This window comes from Elephantulus edwardii, unplaced genomic scaffold (assembly GCF_000299155.1).
Source record: "Elephantulus edwardii isolate Elephantulus edwardi_28Jun2011 unplaced genomic scaffold, EleEdw1.0 scaffold00131, whole genome shotgun sequence".
NCBI classification, from domain to species: domain Eukaryota; kingdom Metazoa; phylum Chordata; class Mammalia; order Macroscelidea; family Macroscelididae; genus Elephantulus; species Elephantulus edwardii.
In genome coordinates this window covers 3,063,748-3,087,823 of record NW_006399881.1, presented here as the reverse complement: position 1 = coordinate 3,087,823, position 24,076 = coordinate 3,063,748, and the positions used below count along the sequence as shown (strand labels likewise).

The 24,076-nt window shown below is 39.2% G+C and overlaps 1 protein-coding gene across 3 annotated transcripts in view; it reads right to left on the bottom strand.

The window, feature by feature from the left end:
* WDR44 (WD repeat domain 44) overlaps nt 1-24,076 on the bottom strand; it is a 130,649-nt gene that overhangs the window by 62,885 nt on the left and 43,688 nt on the right. For 2 of the 3 annotated variants that reach the window (XM_006893764.1, XM_006893765.1), the window contains exons 2-4: nt 21,168-21,201; nt 9,319-9,393; nt 264-891 (exon numbers count right to left, since the gene is read on the bottom strand). In XM_006893764.1, coding sequence (XP_006893826.1) covers nt 264-891; nt 9,319-9,393; nt 21,168-21,201 — 737 coding nt within the window. The remainder of the gene's footprint in view (nt 1-263; nt 892-9,318; nt 9,394-21,167; nt 21,202-24,076) is intronic. The other variant, XM_006893766.1, reaches the window with a different exon arrangement.

The following is a 24,076-nucleotide window of genomic DNA, read 5'->3' as shown; positions in this document are numbered from 1 at the left end:
CTGCGTCTTATCCTATATGGGAAAATCAGGGTTCAGACAAATTATGTTCCATGCTACACTCAAATAAGAACAGATTTGGAAGTTTGTAGGAATATTCGATAACAGTAACATAACTATAATTAATTTAAGTATTTTCATTTTTTTATCTATTACTAAATTCCCCCCCCAACATGGTATCAATGTGGTTTTACACAGCTTAAATGCAAATAAAAAAATTAGAAAGCTTAGTAGTTTCACAAAAATAGTTCTCATTAGATACTTGCCTTCTAGATCAGGAGATTTAAGAGCCTCAAACTCTGATTCACTTTTCTTTTTTCTTGGTGGTGGTGCAGGTCGGGATGGAGGTGGGGGCCTAGGAGGTGGGACATTAGTTGGAGGAGGTGGGCGTGCTGGGACAGGCTTCTTTGTACTGGCCACTATATCAGGTTCTGGAGTAAGCTGTCTTGGAGGTTTGGCAGGTGCTATTTCTTCCACTGGAGCAAAATCTTTAGTAGATGAGGAATTTGAGGGTGCAGGCTCTAGAACATCACTTTGTTTGACTTCTGTGTCTTCCTTGTTCAATGCTTCTGCTCCAGTTTCAGGCACATTAAGCTGTTCAGCTGAACTTATTTCAGCTGTTGTAGTTTCTTCTATTGGCTTCTCAGATTCATCAGAAGGAACACCTTTCTTAGATTCTATTGCAGTGTCTTCAAATTCACTCATACTCTCTTTTTTGGAATCTTCCTGTAGTACTTGATCTATGGCTAACAGTCCAGGTATACTGCTCAGATCTGTTCCAGATACTATAGGACTTGCAGTGGCCTGCTCAGAGAGTTCTTTCACCTCGGAATCCAAGGTGTCATCTTCAAGTTGTAGACATGGCTGACTTTCCTCAATAATACTTTCAATAATCTGATGAAAGATCACAAGCAAATTTTTTAAAAGAAACTGATAAGAATATAATAACTAATAATGCATATCCGACTCAAATCGACTTATTACAATGTTATTAGGCAATGTTCTTAATAATTTACATATTTTCACCTGTTTCACCTATTATCAAATAGCACTCTTACTTTCTTCATTTTATTAGTAAGGGGATTAAAGCACAGGGAGATCAAGTGATTTGTCCAAGGTCACAAAGCTAATAGTGGTAAAGCTAGCATAAAAATCCAGAATTTTGGCTCTAGAAGCCATACTCTAAGCCATTATATAAAGAAATTTATGTTTGTACATGTAGTTACAAAAGTACTAACAATCCTGTAAAAATAAAGTTCAAAACTAAAATTAAGACTGTTAATATTATAGTTCATTTACTTATTAATGCAAAATTCATCACAATAACAACAGTTTGATGGTCTGAGTCTAGTCAACAAAATCATGGGAATCAAAATCTACCTAATGTAAGAATCTAACTTGTTGAGCTTAAAACTCAAGACTAACAGAAAAAAGCTGGCAGGACAGCAGAAAGATCAGTTTTCTTAAACAGACTATATCTAATACCTCACTGTTCAGACTAATCGCAGGGCCACAGAAAGAGTTCACTCTGTCCACCTTGCTTTTTCTCCCATTTAATTTCTTATTTGTAGCTGAAAATGATAGATAGGCTCTCTGTGTCTACTAAAAACATTTAGAAAAGAAAAATATATATCTTCTACCAAATGCTGTCCATAACAACATGTTAAATTTCTAGTCCACCTCTTACTCTACCATGTCCAAGCACAGATGACTTGTGTTTCCTTTTGTTCCTTGATGTCAGAAAGAAAAGTGTCTCAGAACTGTCCCAATCTGGTTTACCATAAATTCATCTTAATTTGAAGTAGCTATTACTGCTGTTCAACTGTATCTGTCCCTGATTTTCTGCATACTTTAGAAAGTAGTTTATACTAGTCTTTACTTTTTAATACTAGAATTACCTCTAGGGAGCTATGGTCACCTAGTAGGTAACTTGTATTGTCAACCCAACGGCAGTCGGTTTGAATTCACCAGCTGCTCTCCAGGACAAAGATGGGCAATCTCCTCTTGTGCTTCTGAAAACTCATTTGAAGTTCAGCTAGTGACTAAGTGGGAAATAAGAAACAGAATCCACTTAATCTGTCACTTAAGTGTTCCCTGAACACTGAAGACTTCTGTGAAAACAGAAGTTGGATTACAGTGGACTAAAGAATTAATGCGGTGGGGGGGGAAAACAGAGACAGCTAATACTTTTTTGAGAAGTCTGGTTATGAAAAGAAGTTGCTAGAAGGTGACCTGGAACTTTTATAAGCTGAGAAGAGCCCATGGAAAGAGGGGGATACCAGATCAAAGTTCGGACAATAGGAAAGAAGGCCTATTGTGAGTTTGCCACAATACAGACATTCTCATTTAATCAACCTCCAGGTCTTATCTCCCTTCCCTAAAAGCAGAAACTTGAGGTAAAAGATTAGGAACTTTCTGCTCAAAGTCCCATAGCTCGCATGCTACAAAGTCAAAACTGAAATCCAGGTATTTCATTATACAATGATAATTTGGACAGGAAAAAGCAAAGATAACAGTGATTGTTAAAGTTATGTGTCAACTTGGCAGCCTTCGATTTTCTGGTTAGGGGGTTGTAATGTGGCCACTCTCTTGATGAAGTTTAATTTAGTGCAATCATCCCCTTGATGAGATTCGCTATGAACAATCCTGAGTGACAACTGAGGAAAAAAGTAAAGGATAACAAACAAAATTTCAGAAGAGTAAAGTGAGAGATAGAAAGCACAGTAAATTCAAGTTGTTTAGCTTTTAATGTCTATGTGCAGTAGGAAGCAAGGTTATCTTCTGAAAGTGATGGGTATGTAAGTGGGCATTAGGGATCATGAATCAGGTGTAAAGATTTGAAATAAGGACTGCATGATGGAAAAGTCAATGCTATAAGGGTGAAAAAGTTGAGAATCCTAAATCTTTTTAGGAGAGAACTCTGAATCCCTTGAGTTACTAATTGCTCCCTTTTCTGAAAGGCTAACATTTTTAATATCTAGTGTAGTAAAAAACCCCCTATAATATAGATTGTTTCCCCCCTTCTCCTTTTCTGCTGAGAGCATGCTATAAATTTTTACTTCACCCTTTCCTTTTTCTTTTCAGGTGTCCTTTCTCACTTTTCTTTTTCACTTTAACTCTTTGTAAGGTCTACATTTTGCTAGCTAAAGAAATGTTTTTCATTTAAAAAAGAAAAAAAAACAGCAAAATTCCCAAAAAAACCCCTATAATATAGATAAAAGATGTATATCGGCTATTTCTGCATTTTCTCCCCTTTATAACCAGATACAGGTATGCATTGATTTAACATGCCTGATGTATTTTTGTGCAACGGGACAATATGTGATTTGGATTATGTGTAAACACTGTATTAAAGCCTTAATGGAGTTCACTTCCAATTGTCCTTGTAGCCACTGCTGGAGCTTCTGGCAGGCACCAGGGTACAGGCAATGGCAGCAGTAGTGGTGGCCGAGAAAGTGAGAGCAAAGCTATGGTAGTAGGAGGATTGCCTACTGGTAAGAAGCTGTGCTGAAATCCCAAAGACAAGTAGTTCAAATCCACCAGTTGCTCTGCAGTGGAAGAATTATCAATTTCCTCCTATGTGGTGAACTGGCTCTGAAAACCTAATAGAAGGGTCAGCTATGGATTGATTTTGACTTGATGACACACAACAGTAACAACAGTCCACTACCTTAGAACTGACCAGATGGCCAGGTGGGAACGTGTAAGTAAGTCTTTGAGGCTCCACCCACCACCCTTAGCTCCCCTGGGGGTGTGGTCTCCAGCTGCATCAACTGCAGACACATGGTTCACTGACTGATCAGCATCTTCGACATCAATAGCGGCTAGGCCAACAAAAGACAGAGCTAACCAGATTGTAGACTGATGGCACAGCCTAATGGAACGCTAAAGAGAGAGCCAGAGTTAAAGGTTCTGTTTTGTGGACAAAAGAAGAAAAAGGTGACTTGTGACTGCCATGAGACAATACTTGCTGGACGACTGAGGAAACCAGAGTCTTCTTGCATTTGTGTTGTTGAATTGAACCTGGACTTTAACTTTTTGACTGATAAGCTGTCTGAACTAACTGAAGAATCTGGCTTGAGACTGCTGGACTAAATAGGGACTTTCACGATGTGATATCCTTTGCCTTGCCCATCTCCCAATCTATTTCCTTAATAAATCCCACAACTGCAAGTAAAGTCAAGTTTGAATTTTGGACTCAATGATTAGTAGAAGTAGGAGCTGGTATGGGGAACGGCTATGTCTGACCTTACAGGGATCAGTTTTATACTGTGGATGCTGCTGATGGGGAGTTTTACTTTGTGGAGTAGAGGTCAAACTCAGCTTTCCTCATGCTGTCCTTGCTCTTTTTACAATGTACTTAAGTGTACTTAGTACTAATTGTTCTGTATGTCTTAGCAGCAGGAGCAGCCTGGCTCCACCTAAATCCTGGAGCTCCCACTGATGCTCCCACCACTTGCTCAATAGTCTAAGCTCAAGAACCCATACCCAAATCTATGTTCTCTGCTTCAGCTACCTGTAAACCAATCTTGACTCGGTGCTGTAAGAATTTGGGCTTAGGATCTTTAAAATCATTTTTGTTGTTAAGTACTGTTGAGTCGGATCTGACTTACAGCTGACCCTCTAGTGGGTTTTCAGAAGCAGTGAATCTCACAGAAAAAAGACTGCTTATCTTTCTCTCATGGAGCAGCTGGTGGATTTGAACTGCATGCCTTTGGATTGGCAGTGCAACATCTTACCACGAAGGAGAACAAAAGAAGAGCTATTTTCCCTTTTTTAAAAAAAAGTCTCCCAAAATAAATATGAGACCATGGACATATGTAAGGTCCGTTGGTGTCCAATTGAATGTTATCCAACCTTCAATGCCTATAATTTTATGCCTGTAATTAGGGAGCTCTAATGGGTTAGTGGTAAAGGAATTGCACTGTCAACACAAGAGTATATAGTTCTAATCCACCAGGTGTTCCACAGGAGAAAGACGGGCAATACCCTCCCATGCAATTTACTGCCTCTGAAAACCCAATGGAGGGACAGCTAGTCTCATTCTTAGTTAACCAACAATTAACAACAGTCTCATCCTTAGCCTTTTCTCCTCCATGTCTGCCTGTCTAAATCCTATCCATCCACCAAGAAACAATTTGGATGCTACTTCCTCAATCAAGTCTTCCCTATTTCACCTGCCAAGCAGGAAGTAAAGTCTTCCTTTGTGTTCTTATAATAGTTTGTAAGCTTATTTGAATACTTACTGATTTAGTTTTGCATGTATCGATTTCCTCTACTAAAACGTAAGCTTCTTAAAGCAGAGACCATGTCCTAGTACAGAGTGTGTTCTCATTGCTTTTACCATTAATTACTTGACACTTAATTGAACTATAAAGGTTTGTAAGTAAATAGCAATATTTAAAGTCTTTTTTTTAAAAAAATTACTTATTTATTTTTCACTTTAAGAGTCTAATGGAGCTCTGATGGCATGGTCTACAGCACACTGCACTGTCCACCTAAAAGGCTAAGTATCTCTGAAACCACCAGTGGCTCAGGAGAGAGATGGTAACCTCTTTCTGCTAATTTTTACAGTCTTGGAAATCTGATGGAAGAGAGTTCGAGTTTTAAAAAACTCTTATACCTCAGTGTACTATCCTATACTGTTTACTCACCTTTCTTCAGCTTTTAAATTTTACTTGAAAGTACTGTTGAACTTTGGTGTTTTTTTGTTTGTTTGTTTGGGTTTTTTTGGGGGGCAGGCAGGTAATGAATGGGGCAGGTTATCAACTATAGAATGTTACTCACCAGCAATTTACGATCCCCAGGAATTGATGGAATATCAATTGACATATTTCAACAAACAGATGCGATGCCCTGGATGTGCTCACCAGGTTGTGCCGAGAATCTGGAGGATGACTACCTGGCCAACTGACTAGAAGTGATCCAAATTTATTCCCATTCCAAAAAAAGGTGACCCAACAGAGTGTGAAAATCATCAAACAATATCACATGATAGCAAAATCCTGTTGAAGATTATCCAGAAAAGACTGGAACAGTACATTGACAGACTTACCAGAAATACAAGCTGGGTTTAGATACATTATCACCAATGTCTGATGGCTCTTGGCAGAAAGCAGAGAGGACCAGATGAATGTCTACCTGTGTTACATTGACCACGCAAAGCCATTTGACTGTGTGGATCACAACAAACGGTGGTTAACCTTGAGGGAATGGGAGTCCCAGAACACTTGACTGTCCTTATAGGAAACTTATACTCAGACCAGGAAGCAGTTCTCGGAACAGAGCAAGGAAACACTGTATGGTTCAAAATCAGGAAAGCAGTGCATCAGGGATGTATTGTGTCTCTATACTTTTGCAATCTATATGCAGAATAGATTATTCTGGGCTTCAAGAGGAGTAATGTGGCATCAGGAGTGGAAGAAGACTCATCAACAACCTAAGTTATGCAGATGACACAACCTTGCTTGCTGAAACTGAGGAGGACTTAAAGCACTTGCTGCAAAAGGTCAAGGATTGTAGTCGTCAGTATGGATTGAAGCTCAACATGAAAGAAGACAAAGATTCTCACCACTGGGCCAATTGGCAGGACCATGATTGACAGATGGAGAAGAGATAGAAGTTGTTAACAATTACAGCCTGCTTGGCTCCACAATCAAAACTCTTGGCAGTAGTAGTCAGAAAATCAAAAGATGAATTGCACTGGGAAAATCTGCTATCAGGAACCTCTCCAGAGTACTGAAAAGTAACGATGTCAGTCTAGAGACCAAGGTGCACCTAATCCAGGCAATGGTCTTTGCAATTACTTGCTATGCCTTAGAGAGCTGGACAATGACTAAGAATTTATGACTTTGAGTTGTGATGCTGGAGAAGAGTTTTTAACGTATCATGCACTGCCAAGAAAACAAATAGGTCTGTCTTAGAGAGGGGAAACCAAGTTTCTCCTTGGAGGCTAGGATCTTGAAGCTTGGTCTCACATACTTTGGGCACGTGGCTAGGAGGGATCAATCCTTAGAGAAGGACATCATGCTTGGAAGGGTGGAGGGACAGCGTAGGAGAGGAAAGTCCCCAGATGAGACGGACTGATACAGTAACTGGAGCAATGGGAGTTGGTGTGTCAGAATCAGTGAGACTGGCTCACGACAGGGCAAGCTTAAGAGCTGCTGTACACAGGGTCGCTATGGGTCACAGGCGACTTGATGGCACATAACAACAACCACCACCCTGTCAAAATTGTTGACAGTTTCAATCTTTTCTCCATCTATCATGACATTGCCTATCAATCCAGTGGTGAGAATTCTGGTTTTCTTAATGCTGAGATGCAATCCATCTTGAAACTGTCAACAACTTCATCTTACTTGGATCTACAATCAACATCCTTGGTACCAGCAGTTAGGAGACCAGGACATATACTGCACTGCAAAAGTCTATAGTCAGGAACCTTTCCAAATTGAGGAGCAATGAGGAGTTTGAGAACTAAAGTGTGACTGATTCAGGCCAGAACTTTTCAATCACTTGCTATGCATATGAGAGCTGGACAATGAATAAGCATGACAGAAGTCTTCTGAAGCATGGCAGAAGCCTTTGCGCTTTGAGGAATTAGAGAAGAGTACTGAGAAGGTGCAGCTGCAGGGCTCCTTGGTGGCAAAGATGGCAAAGCTTTACCTCAAGTACTTTGGCTATGATGCTGGGAGAGGCCATTCCTTAGAGAGGAACATCATGTGTGGAAAGGCAGAAAGTCAGTGAAAGAGAAGACAACCTTCAACAAGATAGACTGGCACAGTGACTGCAGCAACAGGCTCAAGTGTGTCAGAGAGGATGAGGATGGCATAGGATTGGACAGAATTCAGATCTGTTGTTCATTGGTATGCTATGGGTTGTACTTGACTTGACAGCACCTAATGACAACAAACACCACTGGGCAAAAAACACTAAAATAGGGGGGGAAAGGGAAGATTCAAAGTTTCCAACAAGAGTGGTTAGATGTACTGTAAAATATTCATTTAATTTAAACTGATGCATGGAATGTAAAAACTGATTATTGAAATCATATAGTAACGTGAGGAAAATTTGTAAAAAGCTAAGAGAAAAAGGTAGTTTGTAAAATTCTGTCTACACTACTGCTAAGGAAAAAAAAGCCCAATGGTGACCAGAGGGTAAAAATCAACACAACTGTTTGTTACTGGGTAGAGTTGTGCTAATTTTTTTTTTAAAAAATGGTTTTGTATTTGTGCTGACATGCAATACCAATATTTCTCTCAAAGAAGGCACCTGGGGCTTTTAAAGAAAATAGTGACCAACATTAAAATATGTAACTCATTGCATTTCTAAACTTCTTAAGGGTAGACCGAGGATTCTCATTTGAGAGCAACTGCACCTCCTTCAATGGCTGGAGACATTCTGGACTGTCTTAACTTCAGCAGGAAAGGAGAAAGCAATTTGGGCAGAAGCAAAGGATGCTTCTAAACATCTTACAATGCATAGCACCCTCTCTCCTCTGCAAATTATCTAATCCACAGTAACAATACTGCTGATAAACTCTAGGGTAGAGGATGTGTCATCTCTGTAAGATATATCTTAACCTCAGAAAGCCATTATTTAGAACAGTGCAATGGATACAGAAAGCATCCAAGACTTACATAAATGCACAAATACACACCATCTATCTTTCTCCTTCAAGTTTCACCTTGATACTTAATACCTTGATATTAATAATTTTCAATACTTTTATCTTGTGCTGAGTCTTCTAGTTAACCAATCTCTGAAGCTTCATAACATCAATTCTTCAAAGGCATTATCAGAGTAATGACTTGTAAATGTATCAGAATGTACAGTACTGTGTTTTTCAAAACTCTTAACTACAAATAGTAACCTCTTCAAAAGAAGCTACAACATATTCTAATAAAAATATAACCTTAAATATAAAATAAAAGTACTATCTTAGTGAAACTCCCTGATTAAAACAAGCTTGGAAGCAGGAGTGGCATCCACTTCCACAATAGCTTGCCTCTGGAAACCCTATGAACCTGGAGAAAGGACGAAAATTACACAGGAGGTGTCCAGAACTTTGGTCATAGGGTTGTTATGAGTTGCCTGCGACTCGATAGCACTTAACAATGCAACAACAACATCTACTTAGAAAAGAAATTAGTAATTGCTAAGACTATGCAATGCATTCTAAAGGCCTAATATGATCACAAATTTAATAGCTTTAAGAAACATTTACTGAACAACTACCATGTACAGAGCACTATATAGAAAGAATGACATGGAAAATCTTCCATGTGATGTAAAGCTAACAGTAAATTCTATTCTACCAACCTTTTTAGAAACATCTTGCTTCAATTCTTGTACAGGAGACTCATTTCCAACCTTACTTGCAGTGTTTTCTGGTTCCTGTTTAAAAAGAGAAGGATAAAGATATTAAATGATATCCATTCTGGGGGGGAAAATCTACCTAAAATAGGTATACACTAGTAGATTAAGTATAAAGTCAAAGGCTCATAAAAGGCTTAAATGTTTGCATACTGATAAGTGACTTGAGATTATATACCAACTAGGACAACGTGATTTGCATGAGCAGGCTACCAATGAGCAATTTTCTATTGTAAGAATTTGTTTTGCTTTAAATGTGACTTGTTGGGATGGTCAAGCAGTTTAAAGCCCTCTGTTCAGGGCACAGTCTCTCCTAGAGGCATTGGTTCAAATCCTACTCTTGACACACCAACCTTTAGGGAGTTCTTGTGGCCTAGTTGTGTTGCCATTTTTTTTTCTATAATTATATTTTATTAATTTTCATAAACATTTACAGAGATTTTGGGCTTCCACTCATTCATTGTTGCACTATTCTCTCTACCCTCCTCCCAGTTTGTTCTTGTCCAAATGCCACAGTGCTTGTCAAAGCCAGTTCTGATTAATCTTCTTTGTCAGTGTATCCTTTGCCATTCCCTATCACTCCTCCCTGAGAGAGACTTCACCCTGAGTCATAAGGAAAAGGGCACGGCGTATTCTCTTAGCTACTTCCTGCTGAAAAGGGACGCTGTGGGTTTCAGGGTGAAGATCTTCTCTCACTACTCTAAAGGGCCCCTTTGGCAGTAGGAAACACATAGACTATTATGGAGATTGATTTTGGAATTCAGATGCACTCTTATTGATTGTGCTTGGCTGTACATGTACATATCCTTGAAGATGTATCATGGGGGTGTTGCAACCTAGAAGACACAAATTTGACTAACAAGTTATAGGTACATGAGTCCAAAAATTATGGAAAAGTAAAAGAAAAGATTCTTTCATTGTTTTACAAACCCTCCCCCAGGTCCCCTCCACCATGCAGCCCTCGCTCTAGTCTCCTGTGATGACAGAAATACCCAGTTACATCTCTCTTTTAAACGGTTCTCTCCCTCCTCTGTTTCAGTGCAGTACACATTATTGAACCCATCTTACTCAGTCTCTCCCCAGCCCCAAGGACAGTCCCATTCTACAACAGTGGCATCATGTAATATTTGTCCTTTTGTGACTGGGATATTTCACTCAGCATAATGTTCTCCAGAGTCAACCATTTTGAATAATATTGCATGAGTTCCTTGTTTTTTAATGCAGCATAGTATTCCATTGTGCGAATATACCACAGCTTCTCTAGCCATTCGTTTGTTGATGGGCACTTAGGTTGTTTCCAACTCCTTGCTATTGTGAACAAAGCTGCAATGAACATGGGTGTGCATATATCTGCTTGGATGTCAGCTATGGTCTCTTCAGGGTATATTCCCAGTAGTGGAATTGCTGGGTCAAATGGTTAAAGGCAGGCAGTTTGAATCCACTATCTGTTTTACGGATAAAGATGGGCAATCTCCTTCCATGTAATTTACAGACTCTAAAAACTCACTGCAGCATTAGCAACAGTTAGTTCCTACTTGACAGCAATAAGCTGTTTTTTTTCAAATGCAAAAGCTTTCCCTTTTTTTTAATATGTAAAAAAATCTGTAAAAGATGACAAAAGCTACTAAATACCTTTATAACTTAAAAGAGTTAAAGATGTAAGCAAAGCAGTAATTAGAATTGCTATTTTCTCCAAAGTACTGTTCCATTAATACACATAAATACAAAAGAATGTAACACAGAAAGAAACACATTCAGAGCCTAGTCTCCTTAAAATTCTAAAGGTTTTAATTAAATGGAAGCAAAGTACAACCAAAAGTTAAATTAAGCTCCTGAAATGCTTAGGTGAGAAAAATCAAACCCACCAAAAATACATATATATCTACGTATACATTCATATACACATACGTACATATATATATATATTTAGGAGGCTGGAGAGGGTAGAAATGTCTATCTGCTAGGAAAAAGGAGGGTAAAAAAAAGGACAATCATATATTTAAAATTATTCTGTATCTTGTCTTGTATTTTCAGAAGTACAGCAATTTGAGTATATAAATATATGTACAGCAATTTAACTGCAACAATTGACAGTAAGTGAAAAAATTAATAATCATTGGTGCTCATCACAGAAGTTGTTAGAGTAAGGCCACAAAACCATTTTGACAAATAACTGGCCTAAGGCACACAAAGACTTAACTATTAAGGGAGTATTTACATAATCGTCAGGAAACAATCCTGATAAAATTATTCCAGAGATTAGCATAATGCTAACAATATTAATATAGCCAATCTTAAACAAAACCCCCAATGTTTCACACAAATTTTTCTCAGCACATGACACTAAATAACAATCTTAAATAGATTCTTCCAGAGAAAAGTTTTTTCACGGAGATTTAAAAGTCAGGTAAAATCTAAAATGTTTGTAACAGTTCACGCATATCTAATATGATATGGTTCCTGCCATCATAGCGGTCATCTCCATTTCTCACCTCTCCTCTACTTCCCTACAGTTTGCACTGTCATCAGCTGGAAGGCTCCTTACTATTAGGGTTGTAGCTCAAATGTGATTCTACAGAAAAATGCCTTTTCTGACCCTCTTAACATAGCCTGACTCCTTCATCTTTCTATCATGATATTCTATTTTTTCCTTCATAGCATTTATCAACACTTGTAATGGACCTTGTCCCTGCCCTACTGGAAAGCTCTATACAAGTAAACCTTCTTTGTTCTTCCCACCACTGTTTACTCAGTAATTAAGAATTCATGGCACTAAGCAATCATCTGCTGAATGAATGTTGGCTAATGCATACTCTAGATTTTTTTTTCCAGTTCATACACACAACTTAAGTTTGCATATCCTTTAATGGAATCTTGGTTTTTAAACTAACGCAAAGCTAACCAGATAGCCTTGACAAGATGAGTGAAACATGGAAGCTGATGTTCATTAGGAACAATACATATCAGAAAAACATCTTGAGCAGGCCAACCAATTAAAAATATTGTACCAAATTTTTCTCCAATTTGGTACCTGTTAGTAGGAAAATCTGAAGCACTGAACAACTTATTTAAGTGGATGTGGTGTTATTGTTATGTACTGTCGAGTCACCTATGACCCATAGCAACCATATGGCTCTGAAGCCTGCCTTGTTCAGAGCCGGTTTTATTGACCCCCACACACCTACCCTCATTGCACTAGTTACTGTATCAATCCATCTCATCTGGGGTCTTCCTCTCCTGTGCTGTCCCTCCACCCTTCTGAGCAGTCTCTCCTGGCCATGTGCCCAAAGTATGTGAGAAAGAGCTTCAAAATCCTAGCCTCAAAGGAGAGACTTGGTTTCACCCTCTCCAAGAGGGTCCATGTTATGCTCAAGACTTTTCTCCAGCACCACAACTCAAAGGCATCAATTCTTCTCTCATCCTTAGTCATTGTCCAGCTCTCTAAAAACAACTGCAACAATACATTAACAGAGAACTACCAGAAATACAAGCTGGTTTAGAAGCTGTGGCACTAGAGACATTATTGCCAATGTCGGATGGATCTTGGCAGAAAGCAGGGCACCAGAGGAGTATTTATCTGTATTTCATTGACTATGCAAAGGTATTGACTGTGTGGATCACCACAAATTGTGGTTAACTTTGAGGAGAATGGGAGTCCCAAAACACTTGATTGTACTTATGTGAAAGTTCAGTGGATATTTCCCTTAAATTGAGCTAAGTGTAATAATCAGACTAAGTATTCCTAGACTTCAATTTCATTTCTTGTAATAAAACACTTGCAAAGATAACAGATTAACATTCTCACACTGACCACAAGTCCCATAGTGATTAAGCTTCTATTTTATTTGACTTTAATAAAACTCTCCTGAACTTTGAACTTCTGAAAGATAACAACTCTTATAAAGAAAACGGCTGGTAAGTCACAGGTTTAAAGGAATGCTGGGGCACCTACCAGAGGACATGATCTCTAGAGAAGTTAAACAGAAGATTTGTTAAAATCTGGATTAGAATATACAGGTAACTAGGATCCCCCCACCTCCAGGCAATGATTTATAAAGTCTAGGCCCTTGTCTTAGTACCTTGATCCAGGGTTTGGATACAAAGCAAAGGAAGCCAAATATATGCCTGCAGACAACTAACACTAATTTAGCTGTATTTGAGACAGGTGTCATTTTAATACCTCCTTTTGAGGCTGCCCTATTAATAAATGGCAGTAACTATTAAACTTCAATTTTGCTATTATCAGGTCATTTCTCTAACCTCTCACTTATTATAACACTATCAGAAATATCCTTCCTTAAAATATGATACATCTAGTGGCCTAAGGATAAGGAGGTGTGCTGCCAACCTAAAGGCATGCAGTTCAAATCCACCAGCTGCTCTGAGGGAAAAGATGAGCAATCTCTTCCTACGCAATTTACTGCCTCTAAAAACCCACTGGAGGGTCAGCTAGGAGTCAACAACAACAACTAGTGGCACTGGGTTTAAAGAGTTTGGCTGTTAACAGAAAGGTTAGTGGTTTGGACACTCCAGCTACTCTATGGGAGAAAGATGTGACAGTCTGATTCTACAAATCACAGCCTTGGAGATCCAGCGGATAATCGGCGTCAGGCTGGAGACTAAGGTGCACCTATTCTGGGCTATAGTCTTCGCAATTGCGTGCTATGCATTGGAGAGCTGGATGGTAACTAGGGATGAGAGAAAGAGAACTGGTATCAATCAGCCTTTGACCTGCGGTGTTGGAGGAAAGTGTTGAATATACCATGGACTGCTAGGAGAACAAACAGGTCTGTCCTGGAGAGGGTGAAAGTGGGCTGCTCCTTGGAGGCAAGGATTCTGAAGCTTCGTCTGACATACTCTGGGCATGTTGCAAGGAGGAACCCGTCCTTGGAAAGGGATATCATGTTTGGGAGAGTGGAGGGACAGCACAGGAGAGGAAGACCTTCCATGAGATGGATCGATTCAGTGATTGTGGCAGTGGGAGTAGGTGTGTCGGAGACAGTGAGGCTGCCACAGGATAAAGCAGGGTTTAGGGCTATTGTACATAAGGTCACTATGAGTCACAAGTGACTCGATGGCACATAACAACAAACCTATAGGGTTGCTATGAGTCAGAATTAATTAGGCAGCAATGAGTTAGGTTTGGTTTAGTTTATTAATAAACAATCTGTTTTGGGCAGTTTCTTAGCTGTCTCTACCCTTCTCACAGTATTTAGTTATAAGATTTGAGCTTTTTAATTGTAACAAGCAACACAATAAAGATTAACAGATCCACAAATCATCTGCACAAATACTCAGAGAAACAGTTACTATTATATTTTAGAGAACATTAAGTTGAAAATGTAAACTATGAAAAGTTCAGGTCATTTAGAGTTTTTCATAATGATGAAGGATGTTATCTATCTAATTATACCACGAAAAAAAATTTATGTTGAAAACTTAACCTCTATGCCTGTGGGACACTGTATGATCTTGTCTGAAGATACCGTTGACTCCTGTACAGCGCGGGTTTGAACTATTTTGGCCAGCTTATACACAATTTTTTATAAGAAAACAAACCCTGTGACATTGTCTGTGTGAGAGCAGTTTGTCTCTCCAAGAAATTGTAAATTGCAGTAGAAAAATGCTCTCTCTTGGTTCTCACTTATTTTTCATGGTTAGTGCAATATCATAATCCTTGAATGGAAATGCCACTAATGTTGCTGGAAGTGCTCCCAAGAAGCAAACTCATGATATTACAAGACAAAATTTAATTGCATGATAAGTGCTACAGACTGAAATCTTCATTATGGTTGCCTTTCATCTCAAGATAAATGAATCCAGTATTGTTGTTGTTGTTGATTGCCTTCAAGTCAAGCGCAATTCACAGCGATCCTATGAACAAAAGGCCTGAATTCACTCTACAACTATTGACATTTATCAAAGTTCATGGAGTTTCCGGAGGCATATTGTTTAGGAAGTGGATGCCACTGCTGCTTCCAAACGTGTCATAGTATGTTATTGTTGTTATGTGCTGTTGAGTTGCCTGTGATGTATAGTGACCCTATGCACAGCAACTCTGAACCCTTCCTTGTCTTGAGCCAGTCTTGTAAAAAGGAAAGGAAAAGAAAATTTGTGAAATCTTCTTTGCAGGTACGCCAGGAGGTGAGAAAACCTTGTACTTTTTTGTGAAATACCTTTTATCTCACATTGAAACGTCAACATTTATGTAGGTGCCATATATAATAAACTTAACATACAAAATATCTATATATTAATCAACTGTTTATGCTTTCATCAAGGCATCTGGTCAACAGTAGGCTACTAGTACCTAACTTTTAGGCGAGTTACAAGTTACATGTGGACTTTTGACTGTGCGGGGATCAGCACCCCTAACCCTTGCATTGTTAAAGGTCAACCATGTACCTACTCATTATTAACATGGATAGATGCCAAAGACCAGATTGTTGTTATATGCCATCAAATCAGAACCAACTCTCTGTTGACCCTTCAGTGTGTTTGCAGAGGCTGTAAATCTTTTTCTGGTGAAGCAGCTGGTGGGTTCAAACCACCTGCCTTTGGGTGTTAAGTGAAATTCCTTACCTACTAAGTCACCAGAGCTCCCTTAAAGACCAGGTAGTTATGTGAAAATCAGTGTCACGCAAAGCTTCCAAGGACAAATGCTCCTCAGGTTCCAGGAGTCACTAGAGGTGGACACATAGTTCTGCTTTATTCTCTGCAGTCACTGTTCCACAACTCAGCTGGCTCCTACTAGTTCTACTTACTCCTACTTACAGACTTCAGGCAGGTGGATCTTCCTGTGGCATTTCCAACTATAAGCAGAGCTGACCAAGTTAGGATTTGCAGCCAGGAAGGCGTATCAATCTCGATGACCCATGCAGACATTTTGCCCTCCACGAAAATGCTCACCCACTCAGGACTTCCATATGCTGCCCTCAATGGCTCCAAGAGTATAAACACAATCTTAGGGTATGTAGAAAAGTTATCATCTCATGCCCTATCTGTGCCTGTGTCCTAAGCCAGAAGCCACACTTCTGCTTGGACTTCAAGGCAGCTATTAATCTGCAGGTTTGATTTAATTTCAACAAGGTTCCAGAGTATGACGTTTAATAGCCCAAGTCCCTGGCACCTGGCTCCCCATTCCCTTTTTTTAAAAAAAAGTAAGAGCATCTAAGACTGGGGAAAGAGTGAGATGGGGAAGGTACAGGAATGGGGATTGGGAAAGAAGTACTCCATGACTCCAAACGCCAAACAGAGGTGATTTAAAACAGACTTTTTACTACTACCATGAATGTAAAATATCAGATAATGAGGTTGGTAAAGCTTGGAGTAAATGTAAGGTTTTTAAAATTGTTGTTATTGTTATCTTGAACCTAATCACTTTTGAGTTCTACAAAGAGCAGAACAAAGATGTACAGAGGGATGAGGAAGACAAGTAACACAGAGATAAATGCATTTTAAGTCCAGGAATACAATACCAGCTACTAGAAGGTGAAATTTGTTGTTGTTATGTGCCGTCGAGCTGCCTGTGACTCATAGTGATCCTATGCACAACAGCCCTAAACTCTGCCCTATCCTGTGCCAATCTCACCATCTCCAACACACCTGCCCCCATTATTACACCAGTCACTGAATCAATACATCTCACTGAGGGTCTTCCTCTCCTGCGCTGTCCCTCCAACCTCCCAAGCATGATGTCCCTCTCCAAGGACTGGTCCCTCCTTGCAACATGTCCAAAGTATGTCAGATGAAGCTTCAGAATCCTTGCCTCCAAGGAGCCACCCGGTTTAACCCTTTCCAGGCTGAATCTGTTTGTTTCCTAGCAGTCCATGGTACTCTCACTACTCTTCTCCAGCACCACAGCTCAAAGGCATCAATTCACCTTCTATCCTCCCTAGTCATTGTCCAGCTCTCCGATGCATAGCAAGTGACTGCAAAGAACATGGAATGTATCAGGCACACCTTAGTCTCCAGACTGACATCTTTGCACTTCAGCACTTTAGAGAGGTCTCTAACCACAGACTTGCCCATCGCAATAAGTCTTTTAATTTCCTGGCTGCTGGTGCCAAGAGTGTTGACTGTGGAGCCAAGCAAACAATCTCTGTGAACAATCTCAATCTCTTCACCATCCATTATGATGCTGCCAATCGGCCCAATGGTGAGAATCTTTGTTTTCTTGATATTGAATCTCAATCCATACTGAAGACTGCAGTCCCTGACCTTCCACAGCAAGTGCTTCAGGTCCTCTTCAGTTTCAGCAAGCAAGGTTGTGTCACCTGCGTAACGTAGATTGTTGATGATTCTTCCTCCAATCCTGATGTCACATTTCTTCTCCTAGAGCTCAGCCTCCCAGATAGTCTGTTCTGCATAAAGATTGAAAAGGTATGGAGACAGGATACAGTCCTGGTGTACACCCTTCCCAATTTTGAACCATGCAGTGTTTCCTTGCTCTGTTCTGACGACTGCCTCCTGGTCCAAGTATAGGTTTCACATTAGCACAATCAAGTGTTCTGGGATTCCTATTCTTCTCAGAATTAGCCACCGTTTGTTTATGATCCACACAGTCAAATGCCTTTGCATAATCAATGAAACAAAGATACTCCTTGCTTTCAGCCAAGATCCATCTAACATTAGCTACAATAGCCCTAGTACCATGGCCCCCTCTAAATCCAGACTACACTTCTGGTAGTTCTCTGTTGATGTGCTGTTCCAGTCGTTTTTGGATAATCTTCAGCAAAATCTTGCTTGCATGTGAAATCAATGAGATTGTTCAATAATTTCCACACTCTGTGGGATCACCTTTCTTTGGAATAGGAACAAATACAGATCTCTTCCAGTCAGTTGGCCAAGTGGTTGTTCTCCAGATTTCTTGGTACAACTTGGTGAGGACATCTAGGGCAGCATCTGTTAGTTGAAATATGTCAACTGGTATACCATCAATTCCCAGGGTCTTATTCTTAGCCAATTCTTTCAAAGCAGCCTGAACTTCTTCCTTCATCACCACAGGCTCTTGCTCATATTAGTGTTTCATTAAATTCTTCTGTGTCTGCCAATTCCTTTTGGTATATATTCTTTCCATCTTCTTTTAACACTTGCAGGATCACTCAATATTCTGTCCAAATCATCGTAAGTATTGCAACTTGAGGCTTGAATTTCCTCTTCAGTTCCATGAGCTTAAGAAATACTGAGCGAGTTCGGCCTCTTTGATTTTCTGACTCAAGCTCTTTGCACATTACATTTTAATACTTTACTTTGTCTTGGTGCCCAGCCTTAGACAAAGAAAAACCTCTCTCTTTGGAAGCCCTGCTCTGACTTCCAGCCACCTGAGATATGAGAAAATAAATTTCTGTTCTTTCTTTAGATTTACACTTTGGGTATTTCTGTTGTGGCAACACTAGGCAACTAAAAGAAGAAACTATTAACAGTGACTAAAGGAGTCCTGTTGGCCTAGTGTGTTATGTTTTGGGTTGATGATTTGATGATGGCTGTTGTTGTGTACCATCGAGTCAGAACTGACCCATAGCTGACCCTCCAGTGGATTTTCAGAGGCCATAAATCCCATGGGAGTTGACCATCTTTCTCCCGCAGAACAGCCAGTGGATTTGAACCATGCACCTTTTCTCTGGCAGTGCAATTCCTTACCATTAAGCCACCAGAGATTCATAATTGCAAGGTTTATCATTTTAATCTACCACTTGTTCTTTGGGAGGAAGATGAAGCAGTCTCTTTCCATAACAATTTATAGCCTTGGGAACACAACCGAGAGGGTTGTCATGAATTGGAATAAAAAAGCTCAGGGAAGGTTCACACACAGAAATAATCATGGAGGATTGAAAGCAATGGAAGAGGAGCAGACATTAGTGGATGGACAGGTAGGGTGAAGAGAAAGCAAGGATTTTGTAAGAGGCTCTAATAAATAGCACTGCTGTTGTCATGTGGATGCATGTTTATGTGTGTGTGTACATGTGTGAATGTATGCATGTATGTATAATCTCAAAGTCAATTTTTCCAGTGCCAGTGTACTTACCCTCTTCTTTTTTTTCCAGAGTATTACACTTTGTCTATTAATACAAGGTTGATTTTTTTAATATAGTGATTTTTACCAATACATATGCCCACAAGCAGTGTATACATATTTTAGTTACTACAAATTTTTGCACTGCAAGCTGTTGTGGCTGATTGCCATCAAGTTGAGCACAACTCATACCAACCCTATGAACAAAAGGCCTAAAGCTGTTCTATAACAGTCGCCATTTATCGATGTTCAGAGTTTCCAGAGGCATGTTGTAGATGCATTATTTTTTTAAATTAAAACATGCACACACATAAACTTCAACAGCATTTTATTGTTCTTTTCCTCCAAAAACATCATAAACCAAATATAAATTAGTTGAAATCTGAAAAGTACATATACAGTCTCTTCGTTATAGCCTAATATTAGTTATTTTTCTAGTGTTGTTGTTTTTGTTATGTGCCATAGAGTCGCCTGTGACTCATAGTGATACTACTATGTACAATAGCCCTAAAGCCTACTCTATCCCATGTCAATCTTATTGTCTCCCACACACCTATCCCCACTACCCCAGTCATTGAGTCAATCCATCTCATGGAGGGTCTTCTTATCCTGCACTGTCCCTCCATCCTCCCAAGCATGATATCCTTCTCCTGGCTTGCAACATGTTCACAGTATGTCAGATGAAGCTTCAGAATCCTTGCCTCCAAGAAGCAGCCTGGCGCCACCCTTTCCAGGACAAACTTGTTTTCCTAGCAGTCCATGGTATACTCAATACTCTTCTTCAGCACCACAGCTCAAAGACATCAACTCTCCTTCTATCATCTCTAGTCATTGTCCAGCTCTCTGATGCATAACAAGTGATTGCAAAGACCACAGCCTGTATGAGATGCACCTTAGTCTCCAGAGTGACACTGTTTCTCTTCAGTACTTTGGTGAGGTCTCTGACAGCAGGCTTTCCCTTCGCTATACGTTTTTTATTTCCTGGCTGCTGGTGCCAAGACTGTTGATTGTGGAGCCAAGCAAACTGAAGTTGTCAACTATTTCAATCTCTTTACCATCTATCATGATGCTGCCAATTGGCCCAGTGGTGAGAATCTTTGTTTTCTTGATTTTGAGCTTCAATCCATATGCAGCAAGCACTTCAGGTTCTCCTCAGATTCAGAAAGCAGGATTGTGTTATCTGCATAATGCACATTATTGATGACTCTACCTCCAATCCTGATACCACACTTCTTCTTATAGAGCCCAGCCTCCCAGATAATCGGATCCACATATAGATTGAAAATATATGGAGATAAGACACATCCTTGATGCAAACCTTTCCCAATTTTGAACCATGCAGTATTTCCTTGCTCTGTTCTGATGACTGCCTCCTGTTCAAAGTATAGGTTTTGCATAAGCACAATCAAGTGTTCTGGGATTCCTATTCTTCTGAGTCAGCCACAATTTGTTATAATCTACACAGTCAAACCCCTTTACATAGTCAATGAAACACAGATAGACACTCCTCTAGTACTCTCTGCTCTCAGCCAAGATCTACCTGACATTAGCTATAATATCCCTACTGCCATGGCCTCTTCTAAATCCAGCCTGCACTTCAGGCAGTTCTCTGTTAATGTGCCCTTCCAGATAATCTAATTATACTTACAAGGATATGATAGTATTATTGAAGAAAAAATAAGTAAAAGAAAGTAAAAGCAAGGAAATTAATAATTACATGAAAGAAAAATATGAATGAAAAATGCAGAAACATACTTGTAATTCAGAAAGCATAACTTACCTTCAATGCTGAAAGTCCAGTTTTTTCTGAAGATCTGTTGAGAAATAAAAGCAAAGAGGTATTGAATAGTGGAAATAAGAAAAGAAATATTTCTGTATGCTTACAAAGATATGCCCATGTAGTAACACATCTAGGTATATTTTTAATGATTGAAAAAGATTAATATGTATATAGAAAATGTGGACTTATATCTAGAATTTATAAAATACTCAAGCACCACAAGAAGATAAAGATAAATAACCCAATTGAAAATTGGGCACAGGATATGAACAGACACTTCACAAAAGAAGACATTCAGATGGCCAACAAATACATGAAGAAATACTCAAAATCCCTAGCAAATCAAAACAACTATGAGATATCATCTCATCCCATTAAGAATAGCAAAATTTAACAAAGCAGCAAACAACAAATGTTGGCGAGGTTGTGGAGAAACTGGAACCCTTATTTACTGTTGGTGGCAGTGTAAAATGGTGCAACCACTATGGAAGGCTGTATGGCACTTTCTCAAAAAGTTGCAAATAGAAATACCATTTGACCCAGCAATTCCTCTACTGAGAATATAACCATAACTGCCACCCAGGCAGATACATGCATACCTTTGTTTAATGCACTTTTGTTCACAATAAAAGAGTTGGAAACAGCCCAGGTGCCCAAGAACCTAGAGAAGCTCTGGTATATTTACACAATGGAATACTACACAGCATTGAAAAACAAGGAACTCATGCAATATTACTCAAAATGGGTGACCCTGCAGGACATTATGCTGAGAGAAATATCTCAGTCACAAAAGGACAAATATAGAATAGTACCACTATTGTAGAATGGAACTGACATCAAGGTTGGGATGAGACTGAGAAAAATTGGATAAATTATGTATACTGCATTGAAACAGATGAGGGAGAGACAGTTTAATAGCGATATATAATTGGGTATTATGGTCATGACAAGAGTCCAGAATGAAGGTTGCATAGTGGAGCGTACTGAGGGCAGGGAGAAGCACTGTATATCAATGAAGGTTTTTTTCTTTTACTTTTCAAAGAGAAGAGCGAATGGAGGGGGGCAGGGAGAAAAATGCAACAATGAATGAGTGGAAATCCAAAATCTCTGTAAATGTTCATTAAAAAAAGAAAATGTGGAAAACAAAAAAGGACAGAAAAAAATAAGACACCATAGTCTCACCACCAAAGGAGCTTTGGTGGCAGAGACCTCAGCGTGTTACAATGTTAACAAAAAGGGAGAGCTTCTCTGATGGATAGAATCCGCAAAGAGGCTACACAGAAGAAATATGAGCAGTCTCTTCCCATTAGGATTTACAGCCCCAGGAACCCAGTGGATTGTCACTATGAATCAGAGTCAACTTGCTGGCAGTAAGCCTGAGTAGAGATTTCGAGTCTAGTTTTGGTTTGGCAGGCATTTTCAAGATCATCTAATCACATAGCATTTAAATGGGACTTTACCTCAAGGTCATGTATTTTGGGGTAGAATTCAGGGGAAATAGTTAGATCCCAAGTCCTACTACAGTGGCAATGCTCTTTATACACAAAATTGACAAGTCTATATTTGATATAAGAGTCCTTGGTTCCTAATAAAACTTACTTTGATTAAAAAAAATACTTTTACCATAAGAGAAAAATCAATCCCTTTATTATACAAACATTTACAAAATACCTACTATGTATCGTGGACTAGAGTTTTCAAGATAATAAGACATAATTTTAGTTTAATGAGTTTTAAAACAACTGATTTTATTTTGAAAAACAAAAAAATAAATCCAACAATGATAAACACAACAAATCCATTCCTGTGGAGATGATTTGGACTCTGTAACTTTATAGGGCATAGTAGAACTTCATAGAGTTTTATAAGGCTGTAATCATTGTAGAAAGTGACTGCCACATCCCTCCCCCCCAAGAGTTAGTAAATTCTAACCATTGACTTTTGGGTTAGCATTTGAACACTTAACCACTCTGTCATCAGTGATCAATTTCATGGTAGCTTTTCTAGCAGCTTTGACCTATTCCATAGTAGCTTACAGACGGCAATGTTTATTAAATGGCTCAGTGGCACTGTAGCAGTCTGTCAGTAGCTTGTAGTCTAAGAAGCATTTCTAAAACACAGCAGGGAAGATACTCTAGTTTGTTCAACTACAGCCCACTTAACAACAGGGAATGGGACCAAAAAAATCCAGATTATACTGAACTGGTAGTTTAAATGGGATCCTGCGTGGTGATACCATTAGACAAAAATCTAACAACAAAAGACATTGAAAGTTTTAAGCCTATTCTATAAATTACAAAGTTGCTATGGTTTTGGTAGGTTATAAAACATTTCAAACTATTCTAACTTCCTCCAGTGTATTAAGGCTAAAACTCTCTTTAACAATATACTCTGTAAAATTAGAATCAGTTTGGAATAAAGTTTTTGCCATTAAGAAAACACAACAAGGCCAGATGCTGACTATGGAATAAAGCATCAGTTACTCATATAACAAGTTCAAACAGATGCTGAAGAAAATCAAAGTCTACAAGAGCAAAAAAACAACCTTGAGTTTATCCCAGCTCAAGAATTTGAGAATGATCTCAAGAACAGATGTGATGCACTAAACATTAATGACAGAAGATAAGGCAAGTTGTGGCATGACATCAAGGACAGCAATCATAAAGAAAGCAAAAGATCGCTCTCTCCAGGCGTCCTTGTGAGAGTGACATCGTCTTTAAACCCCGCGTGGCAATCCCTGACGCACCGCAGTGATGCCCAGGGAAGACAGGGCGACCTGGAAGTCCAACTAATTCCTTAAGATCATTCAACTTCTGGATGATTATCCGAAATGCTTCATCATGGGTGCAGACAATGTCGGCTCCAAGCAGATGCAGCAGATCCGCATGTCCCTCCGTGGGAAGGCTGTG